The following is a 10,736-nucleotide window of genomic DNA, read 5'->3' as shown; positions in this document are numbered from 1 at the left end:
TGGTACATATTAGCAGAGGCCATTCCAGCCACTTGGTGTTCACTGGTTCTGATTTTATGGATTTCAAGACAGGAAGGAAGTGCAATGTTTGAACAACTTCTGGAAAAAAAAAGATCAAAAAATTTATATATAAAGACTTACATGCACATGTGTAATACTTACATATGACATATGGAGGTGCTCCAGGAGGAAAGAACCAAGTTAAAACACCCCCATGCAACACCATGAAAAAATAACTTATAAAATAAATTAAAAACTAAAACTCAAGAATGAAAAAACTGTCATTATGTGAAAAGACAAAACATACAGGCTAAAAATAACCAGCCTCTTTGCATGTTGAATTTAAAGCCAAACCTTCAACTCTGACACAAATGTATTCTCTCTGTTAGATAATCTAAAAATAAACTGGTTCATGAAAAAGTCAAAGGAGAGAAGCCTTGAGGAACTCTGGAAATGCTCCGTGAAGTGAAAGCGGTGTATGTGCATTAAGGAAGAGCAGGCATGCTGAGGGTAGCCATAGAGGGGTCCCTCAAGCTGCAGCAGGTCTCTGAGGGCCAGTGAAGCCTCTGTAATGGCTTGGGCAGGCAGAACGGCACAGACTACAGGGATGTGCCAACCCCCCCAATTCCCCCCCCCCCCATGTGCCACCACTCAACAATGCCAGGAACTCTGGGCTGTCAAGAAAAAAAAAAAAAAAAAAATTCCCCTCAGAAGCTTGCAGCTGTTGCATCCTGTACTTGGCGCGCATCCTTGCGATCGCAAGAACAGCGCGAGACCCGCAACGCTTCCGTTCCAGGACTGAAGTGTCACTTTCCGCTTCGCAGGAAATTAATTTTACTTCTCCCCTCCCCTCCCATCAGCTCTAGAATGCCTGCAATGATTCCACCACGACAGAGCCAGCCCATAACTTAATGAACCTCAAACCCACAGACTATATAAAAAGAAAAGGGGGAAAAAAAAAAATAAAAAGTCATAAATGCTCTTTGACCGAGCTGCGCCTGGCTTTCTCTGGGTGACAGTGCGGCCTCTGCTCACTCCAGAGGAGACAGGTTCTACATTGATTTGTTCCCGCTGAGAACCAGGACGGCTCGGGTAAAGGCAGTTGTGCGTTTCGGTGCGAGAGAGAGTGTTGACAATCGTCAGTGATCAGCCGGCGCCTGTGACAGCTTGTACTTCTGCTCGAGAATGTCAACGGTCGCACACAGAGCACTGTGAAAGACAGGAGGAGAGAGAGGGAGACACAGGTGAGCGGCTGAGCTGCACACTTCCAGCGTCATTAAGCATTTACACGGCTCCGAGGGGAAAACACAAGCGCAGGGGCACAGTGCAGCAGCAATTCAGCGCAACATTCTGTTAAAAAAAGGCTCTAGTAATAACAGCCTGGAAACACTGAGGCGGTTTGCTCACAGCTCTCACTAACGGCAGCTGGTGTCAATCCAACGCAAAGGCTGATCTTTGAAAAAAATATTGCCTGTGAGCACCCCTATACTCCTGAACACAGGCACAGCCAGAAATATTCTGAGGTGCACAAACCACTTTAAAAGCAGACACTTTCGTGCCTTCAATAATGCAGTAGATGAGAGAAAAATTGCAGGTGAAATTCCAATAAAAAAAAGCTGCATAAAGTCCACCAGGTTTTTTTATGTGCACGCACACATGCACAAGCTCATACACACACAACACACTGCCCTAGCTCTACCCAACACGCTGCTCTACGCAGAATAGGCTGCTGTGTGAAAATGCTCGGCTCCACACTGAGAAACAGGAATGGTGCTGAACTACCGTATGTGCGATTCCCACTGTTAAATAATCAGCACAGCGTCTCGCAAGCACAGATGCTGCATTAATCTCTTCATCAGCTCAGACGTTGCTGCACAGCATACTAGTAGAATGGTTTAAACACAGGCCGTGCTAGAAACACTGAAAGGGCCTCCTCAGCAGCCAATTAGCAGGGGCTGTGGATGACCTGAGAGGAGTTAAAGGTCAGCAGCTCAGCTGTGGGCGGAGCCTCGGGCTGTGACATCACACTGGCGCAGTGTGAGGTCACAGGGGGACAGGCAGCTGTACTCACCATCCTGGGCGTATGACCTGGTATCGTCCCGACGCAGAGAGGTCGATCACAGTGGATCCCAGCCGACATTCCGGACTCTGGTCCCCGATCGGACCCCCGTCCACCACCACGGCCAGCTTCGGCCACAGATCCTGGAATTCCTGCAGAGAAAAGAGGCGTGAAACCACTGGAGCCCCTGACCTCTACCTGATCTACAGAGGCAACAGGCTTTACACAAGAGAGTCTAGAGACCCTGACCTGGTTACAAAGCATGAATATCCCATACTCATTCAGGCATTTGCAAATCAATCAGACCAGATCTCAGATAACTAATGCATTCATTTTCTGCAATGTGCTCTGCGGCAAAAATGCCTTCAGAAAGACATCTGCTGGACTGACTGATACGACAGGTGGAACAAAAATGGAGTTATGAATACTGAAAACAGGGACACCTGGCTACTGAAACCGAACACCTTCCTCTGCAAAAACAAAGAGATCAGAGACAATGCTAATGGGACAAAGTCAAAGCTGCTTTCTGTTAAATCAGTTTACAGGCAAAAATCAGAGGCAAGGCCCTGTGACAGCGCTACGAAGCGCTGAGCAAGGCAAGGAATGCACCCTAGAGGTGACAGTGGGTACTGCAGTGAAGTGCTCAGGGTGCGCTGTCAGTCAAACCCACCCGGGTGGGTAAGTGAGCCTTTGAAAGACTAACATTAGCAGAGAGAAAGCACTGAGGGTTAATGTTTGTTTCTGTACAGACTTGGCTTGAAGAGAACTAGGAAAACACATTCCTCGTCTGATAAAAACCCTGCTGTGTGCGGGTCACCTGATCGGGAGTGACCATACTGCAGATCACCGAAGGCTTACAGAACCATACAGAGGTAAAGAGTCAGGGTGTGGACAGTGGGGGGTGTGTGTGTGACTTACGCGCACTGCGATGGTGCTCGAGTGAGAGCTGACGTTGGCGCTGGTGAGGGCGAGAGGCTCGCCACACATCTGGGAGAGACGCCTTATGAAGGAGTGGTCCGGAATCCGCACCCCAACCAGCTGCAAGTGCAAGGACCGCCGTGCTCCGTGAGTAAGTCAGTAACAGCATCATCATCACCATCATCAATGTCTGCAAGGGCAAGCTTGGTGACCCCCCCCCCAGGCTCAGCCAGGGGTGTCCATGGAATGAGAATTATTAATACCACTTCACTCTTGAGCAGAAGGTTGTGGGTTCAAATCCCCACAGGATGCCCCACAACCCCATGCACCTCCCATCAGAGCACAGCAATGCTTTATAACAGCTTAAGGCCTCACACGCTCACAGCCTGCGTACCATTAATCAGCATCCTGCAACCACAGTGCAGAAATGGCCTTTGGTAGTTGGTCCCATTAGAAGACAATACTGAAGGCACCAAGTCAGTTTTATTTGTCATTACATACTAACTGTGGGTGTGGGTGTGTGTGCTGTAAGATTTTGGTCCAAATCCCTAAACCAGCTCACTCAGTGTAGCGTAAGATAGCATAGATCCTCGCACTTAAGGAATGCAAATACAATGCCTTATTGTAACCACAGTCCTGCTCACTGACTTCAATTGCCACTTTGGCCGCAGCTAGCCGTTGCGGCAATTGGTACTTCTAAAGAAACCGGTGATGGGTGATTGAGAACTGTTCTTGCTAGGGAAGATAATCTAATTACCAGACCTCCTGTATTTCACCACATGTATGCTAATTATTGTCTATCCTGATCAAAGCTCTGTATCAGTAGAAAGAATGCTTTCACTGAGTGCTCGGAGTTCATTGTGACTCCGCTGAACCCAGAGTGCGTTGGACGTACTTCTGACAACTGCCGTTCCTTCAAATAAAGAAGTCTTTTTCATGAAGATCAGAATTGCGCCCTTTTTTCCTTACTCTGTGTGTGTGTGTGTGTGTATAAAATGTACACAGACACACAAAGGCCCTAACACATCCACAATAGGTGCTCAGTGGATCACTAAATTTGATCCTTCCTGTAGTTGTCTGGGTTCTCCAGTCCATTAGAGCTGGGAGAGCAACAATGTGAGTAATTACAAGTGTGTGTAAGGCAGACAGCTGTGGTGGATGGTGATGGTGTAGGCCCAGGCGTTTCATCAACCGCTGTGCGTTTCTTAGGCAAAATATTACCAGTGTAATATACCCTTAATAAGGGGGATTTGTTGAGCTTCTAGAATCCTTGCTGCACTGTGGGTTCAGTGAGGAGATAAGCTGTTCTTAAATGAATCATTGATAAAAAATTCTACTGCTTTAATACACATTCACAATGCTTGTATGTCAAGCACTGCCTGCAGCAAAAATCCACACCTTTGACTTCACATGCAGAATGTATGATTCATGGCCTGTTTGGGGGGAAAAAAAGCACATTTTTCTGTCAGAATAAGAGCAGGAGGGTGAGTGGTGAGTGATGAGTGATGAGTCCGTCTTACCGGAGTGAAGGGGTTGAGCTCAGGGTTCAGAGCATCAGACCGCTCCAGCACCAGCGTCACCGGGCCCGGCAGCAGGTCCGTGAGGAGAGGCTGCGGAACGGTCACCTTGCAGTACCTGAAACCACACGCGGGGGGGTCAAATCCCAACAGCAGCTCAAGACACGAAGCCTCAGCTCAAACGCCCTGGCTGCAGAGCCAAACGGACTTTGCATGTGCGATCCAGCGCTATGAGGAAAGCAGGACTTCAGCATTCTCCTGGGAGCACAGAACAGCCAGCCAGCACCCACTGTCCAAGCTTTTCCACCTTTACTTTTTCCCTTCATACTGCCTGCATAACATTATCATCATCACCATTATCTTTCTTTTTCCCCCCTCATTGTCATTTTAGCCCATCATGCCATTTGAATTCTTTCCCATTTTGAGTTACTGGCTCACTGGTTCATGTACACTGCCAGAAGAAAATATGCTTATTTGAAATTGTACACTTTGATAACTTACTGTGACATGCTGCAGCTGCTAACAGCTGAAGATTTAAAGATTTATGGATCTTCTGTCACTGCCATGCTGAGGAAGACCAATCCAATAACCCAAGCAATCATATAATCGGTACAAACAGCACTCCTGATCAGGCAAACCTACTTGTAAATGTCATCTATTTCTCCCACGCAGATGGCTAATGGTTTCTGGCCGTTTCGTCCTTTGATGTCATACACCCTTTTGACGGCATCCGAATTCTGAGCCAGGCAGGCCAAGCCATATATGGTGTCTGTTGGCACGGCCACAACTTGCCCCTCTTTAAGAGAATTAACAGTGGTCTCAAGGACGTCTCTCCAATCTGCAAGGCAAAAACACAACAGGAAGAGAAATGACTAAATAAATGAAAAAAAAAAAAAATCTTATTTGATCTTTGTATGTTTCTTAAGGAAAGATTAACTCATCAGTGCAATTGAACCTAACCCTAGCACTAACCAGTAAAATAAATGGTATGGATCAAAATGCTCCAAAAGCACCAGTCTCTTGGATTTAAATATGATTATTAATGTGTATGTAAATATTAATGATCACTTAAAGGGAAATGCTGCAAGTAGTATGGTGTATTGGTGAGGAGCAAGGCTTGTAACTGACAGGTTGCTGGGTCGATTCCCCACTGGGGCACTGCTGCTGTACCCTTGGGCAAGGCACCTAACCCACAACTGCCTCAGTAAATGCTGAGCTGTAAAAATGAAAATTGTAAGTCACTCTGGACAACAGCACCTGTTAAATGACCAGTAATTGATGACAAATTATTAAGGAACCAGAAACCCCTGGTCTTTACGCTCACCACAACATGCAGAAAATTCTGGCAGAGCGCAAGCAAGGACTCTGGGAGAAAAGCTTTTGGGAGAGGGAAGGAGGTGTATGTAAAAGTTCAAGCCTTATCACCCCATCACTGCCAGTCAGCATCCCAGGTGGGCCCTGCTGTTGCACCCTTGAGCAAGGTGTTCTACCTGAACTGCTTCAGTAAATACTGAGCTGTATAAATAGATGCCGCATAAGCTACGTAGATTATGTCTGGATGAGCTCAGGTAAGCAGCAAATCAGTACTGTAAAGAATGAGATACTGGCAAGCACAAACAGCTCAAAAAATTAGTACACTGAGTTTAAGCTCAGCTAGTGTCTGTGAAAAAAAAACCTGGAAAAAAAAAAAAGAATAAATCTGGAAAAAGCACTAAGAATTCTAACAGGAGAAACCTCCACTCTCTAGGAATGAGCAAGAATAAGACACACTTTGAACACTGATGGCAATAGCACATCTAATGAATATCAGTTTGACTCATAACAGTAGTAACAGGTTAGCATAATAAGCATTGCATAATAAGCATTGCATCCAGCAATGGGGCGTTTCTGTCAGTTCCCTACTCTGCTTCTCGTAAAAGTTCCATACCCCACACACTCAGGGAGGAGCCTGAAAACACCATAACTATCTCTGATGGTATGGAAAGAATTACTTTACTTGCATAGTTGACTGCATACCCATTTAAACGTACAAGCCGTAAAACTACTTGTAATTATTTGTTCAAAGTAAAACTTGGAAAATGAATGTAAATTCACAAGTTTCATTTTATAACAAGCGCTACATTTCACAAAATGTGCTTATAATATTACCGAATTACTTTTACGAAGATTACTTTTCTATTGATTTTGGAGATGTTTATCAATATCGGGGTGACAGTATTGCTGGTAGCTGACAAATCACCTGTTTCAAGTAGCTAGTTCTCACAACATGTTTTCTACCTTGACCGAATCACGATTGCATCAGTTGCATGATTGCATCAGCAGCGACGCAGCCGGTTTCGCTTCACTCAGGATAAAGGGGTAATAGTTTCGTAAAATGTGATTACACCGCAATGCTTTGCTGACCGGTTAACAGAAACGAAGAGCATAGCTGTTATACCGTCGTTCCCAGCCAAACTGTCTGTATTACTGATTTCCCATACACGGTGCTGTGGCTGGCTGTATAGGAGCGAAGTGAAACCCGGAATAATGTAGCCGACTAACTCCCGGGAACCGAGAGACGACGAGGAGCGCCCGGTCCGCCGAGCTCAGGCCGGCACACGCACCGGCGGACGGGACGCGCGCGCGCTTACCCTGCTGTCCGTCCCCGCGCGGCAGCGAGGGCCCGTTCGCAGTGTGCGGCGCGAGGCGCAGCACGCGGGTCTTCAGCTCTTTGCACATGCTCTCCGGCAGCGTCCTCGTCGCGGAACTGCAAACGGCGATGGATATGGCGGAGGTACACAAACACCGCAGCGCCTGCATGAAAAGACGCGAGCTTTTACTCGCTACCTGCGCGCATGGTCTCCATATGTGATGAAACCAGCGGCAAGACATTTCCGGGTCACTCCTACCCGCTTCGTCATTCAAGTTCCTTAAAGAGACACGGCCGATATATAAACGCAGGACAGCAGACGTGGATGGTTGGACAACAAAGCTGTGTGTGCTTATGAGTTTAGAGTAGAGTAGACCTAACGGCCTTTAATACCTACGGCAACGGTATACATACAGGTGTTATAATTGACCTAAGGTGGCCGTACGTACTCTTCTTCCCGGACATGTCCTCGTTTTGGGACCTAAAACATGCGTCTCTAAACGAGGACGTGTCCGGGAAAAAGGATGTATGGTCACCCTAGTAATTGTAATGAAATGTAAATGATGTAATTGATGCTACCCACCCAATAATGAATTTGGAGTTGGCCCTGCTTGGTAGAATCAGAACTCACTGAACTCGGAATTCACTGAATGGATTAATATAACATTTTAATCAGGTAGCCCATGGCAACATCTCAGCGCTAATTGCCAATTCTGCGCAAGCTCTTCTCTCACCTGTTATAAGAGTTCCGTTAATAACCGATTCTAAAGATGAAGAGATGGCGTCCAATACAGGTGATAGAAAAACTGCAAAATACTGCTTAAATTCATTTTCAGGCGTCGTATCACGGAAGTATAACTCTTTATAATAATGTATGCATTATTTTTAGATGGTAAGGACATCAGCACAGCTCCACAAGAGAAGGCAGACGACTTGAGAAAGGTTTGATCATTGCATTACAGCGTTCTTTTGTGTAACGCGCGATTATTCCAAACGTTTTCAATCAGCACAAGTGTAAGAGCTTCCCAGAATGTTTCTGTGTAATGCAACTGTCAATGTAATGCAATGGCACCTGTCACTTGATTGTTTGTGACATATACAGGAATGCTATGTACGGCGTTATGCAAACGTTTAAATGATAAATACTGTAACCAGCGTTTTTCTGGAACTGAACCAGAGCAACAATTCTATGTTATAGGTATAGTACGTAGGGGTTCAGAACGGAGATCGATAAGCCTTGCTGTGATTAAGGGCATCTTGGTCTAATCATGCTGCTGTTGGCCTCATTAACAGTCGGAGGAGCTTCAAGATCTCGATGCGAGACTGTGCAAGCTGCAGGAGAAGTTGCAGCTATGTGAAATGGTCCTGAAGGACCTGCGGGATCTCCGTACTACTCTGGCTGTAAGTTTAAAAAACTTCACTCTTGCAGTAACCATGCAGGGGACTGAATCTGACGTCTGTCTTTTGCAGGAAAAGGAAGTCAGTGATAAGACTTTTGCGTCTCTCTCGAAGGATCAAAGCCTCTGACCAGTGCAATGTATGTGCAAGAACATTTACTTTGATAAATAAACTTTCAGACAAAATGTGTGTTGTCTGGTGCATTAGTGTACCAATAAAAGACCACGCAGATAGGATTTAATTAGTATTATATTGCTTTCAATTCCAAAAATGTTAAATTTTTACTTGATCATAATACAATATTACTTTATACAAAACGAGCATATAAGCAAACATTTCACATTATACATTCTTTTAAAAATACAAATCTTTACATGTTAATTTTTCCTCACTCTTTGGGTTTTGGAGACATTCTCTTCCTTTGGAAGCATTTTTATATTCCCGTCTGATCACCCTCGGAGGCCATGTTCACAAATCCTGTGGACTTTAAGGTTACGTTCACACTACTAACGGAACAGAACCGGGACAGGACCCAGCTGACTCGGTCCAATCCGGCCAGGGAACTGGCGCCTGGTTCTGATTCAGGCAATCGCACCACAACTCACCCCGAGTGAAAACTGAAATTCAAAGCATTTTGTCACCATCAGTGTTGCACCCCTATCTTCCAAAGCACTGCTAGAGAGAAAAAGACAAACCCATTAACTCTAATTACCACGTATGTACTAAGACAAAGACCGGCTATGTGTGGCAGAACCCTGACAGATACAACTATCGGCATCAACTGTACACCATAAAGACCAAGCGGGCTGTGCAACTCCAAAAGCTTACAAACAAAATTGGTTTCTGGAGAGTATTGCTGGTTTGGCAGACAACCGAATACAGAATTCCATCCGCTTGACTACACGTTGGAAGTGATCTGCCAGAACTGAAGCTTGAGATGATCGGAAAAGGAACATTTAACAGAGAGACGACATATCACAAACTTTCATTTGCTCAAAAAAAAGTTAAACAGAACAATGTAGCCTACCACAACATTTAAAGTGACCCAAATAATTCTTAGAACAGAATTACGTTTCATTTAAACAAAACCTTTTCATTTTGATTCTTCCAAGCATTTTCTACACAGCATCAAAAAAAAGTAACTAAATGTATGAACAAGAGACAGAGAATCAAAGAGGAAGAGAGGCCATCTGAAATTCAACTGAATGCCCCATACCACATTTACAGTGTGCCAGAAATGAAAAAGTTCACACTTCAACAAAAAAGGCCATATGTCCAAAAAAGCATTTAAACATCAAATCCATTACATGCAATTAAGTCTACACAGCAAAAAGGAAAACAAAACAAAAAACACGTTTGAGTATAACATAGGTTAGGTATTTGTAAATGGACACTGTGAATTAAATGACAAAAGAGATTCAATCAAAGATTCTCTGCGAAGTTGAGTTTGAGCCAAATGAATTCTGTGCATTTAGGAGGTTCTTGACCGCTTTGTGTCTTCTGGGAATATCTGGGATTCACCCTCCCTTCATTGTGTTCAGGAAAAAGCTTGCATCTGAGTAACTGGGCAATGCCAAAACGGACCAGATTCACCACTGCAGCTGCATGTGTGGGCTAATGCCTTTACTTTTAGGAGCTCTTCGCAGTTCTCTTCTGTGGAACATTGCATAGTTAACTGGCCTCTTGCGTGACATACTGATTTCATCGGAGGCCATCACTAGGGAGAGGAAGGCCTAGCATGTTCATTGCAAATGTGTCAGCTATGCAACCCCTCCGATTACGACCCATAAGATCAGTCACTGATAAAATTGTATCAGCATGAATACAGATATTTACATGACAGGAAAGAGATGTCAATCCAGTGAAAGCCACGCATTCAGAGCACAGCTACAGAACAAATGATTTATAAATTAATTCACAAGGAGCATGATTCACAACAATTCTCCTATGGTGCTAGAATAAATCTAACCTAAAGTGCTCTGAGTACCATATAATAACATAAAGATGGGTTGCTGCCATCTTTAATTAAACAGATGAAACATGTTCACACAAGCCTCACACAGGAGCCTGGCTGGATGCAATGCAGATGTTTACTCTTGTCCCCTAAGCTTTAAGGACACCCATTTAGCTGTGATTACTGAACACGCCAATGAGCCCCAGGGAGAGCCTCTGAGCAGACTAACCAAGCACCCTGCGAAGTCACTGGCCATGACAG

The 10,736-nt window shown here is 44.9% G+C and overlaps 1 protein-coding gene across 1 annotated transcript; it reads right to left on the bottom strand.

Annotated features, from left to right (window-relative positions):
- Positions 1-667: 667 nt before the first annotated feature.
- Positions 668-7,412, bottom strand: yrdc (yrdC N(6)-threonylcarbamoyltransferase domain containing). The gene is made up of 6 exons (XM_036539252.1): positions 7,125-7,412; positions 5,137-5,332; positions 4,498-4,612; positions 2,978-3,097; positions 2,072-2,211; positions 668-1,209 (listed from the first exon to the last, which is right to left on the bottom strand). The coding sequence occupies exons 1-6, from the start codon at positions 7,363-7,365 to the stop codon at positions 1,140-1,142; spliced, it is 882 nt and encodes a 293-aa protein (XP_036395145.1). The 5' UTR covers positions 7,366-7,412; the 3' UTR covers positions 668-1,139.
- Between the last annotated feature and the right edge of the window lie 3,324 nt (positions 7,413-10,736).

The sequence above is a fragment of the Megalops cyprinoides genome, chromosome 10 (genome assembly GCF_013368585.1).
Source record: "Megalops cyprinoides isolate fMegCyp1 chromosome 10, fMegCyp1.pri, whole genome shotgun sequence".
NCBI lineage: Eukaryota > Metazoa > Chordata > Actinopteri > Elopiformes > Megalopidae > Megalops > Megalops cyprinoides.
Note: the sequence above shows the minus strand (reverse complement) of the source record. Positions and strands in the feature narration are given on the sequence as shown.

What these genes read in the sequence shown, in the direction of transcription:
- yrdc (XM_036539252.1), bottom strand. Translation starts at nt 7,365, where the DNA reads ATGTCTTGCCGCTGGTTTCATCACATATGGAGACCATGCGCGCAGGTA. An exon ending in AGCTCAACCCCTTCACTCCG is followed by an intron (nt 3,098 to 4,497) that starts GTAAGACGGACT and finishes TTGCACTTGCAG; the next exon opens with CTGGTTGGGGTGCGGATTCC. An exon ending in CGAGCACCATCGCAGTGCGC is followed by an intron (nt 2,212 to 2,977) that starts GTAAGTCACACA and finishes TTTTCTCTGCAG; the next exon opens with GAATTCCAGGATCTGTGGCC.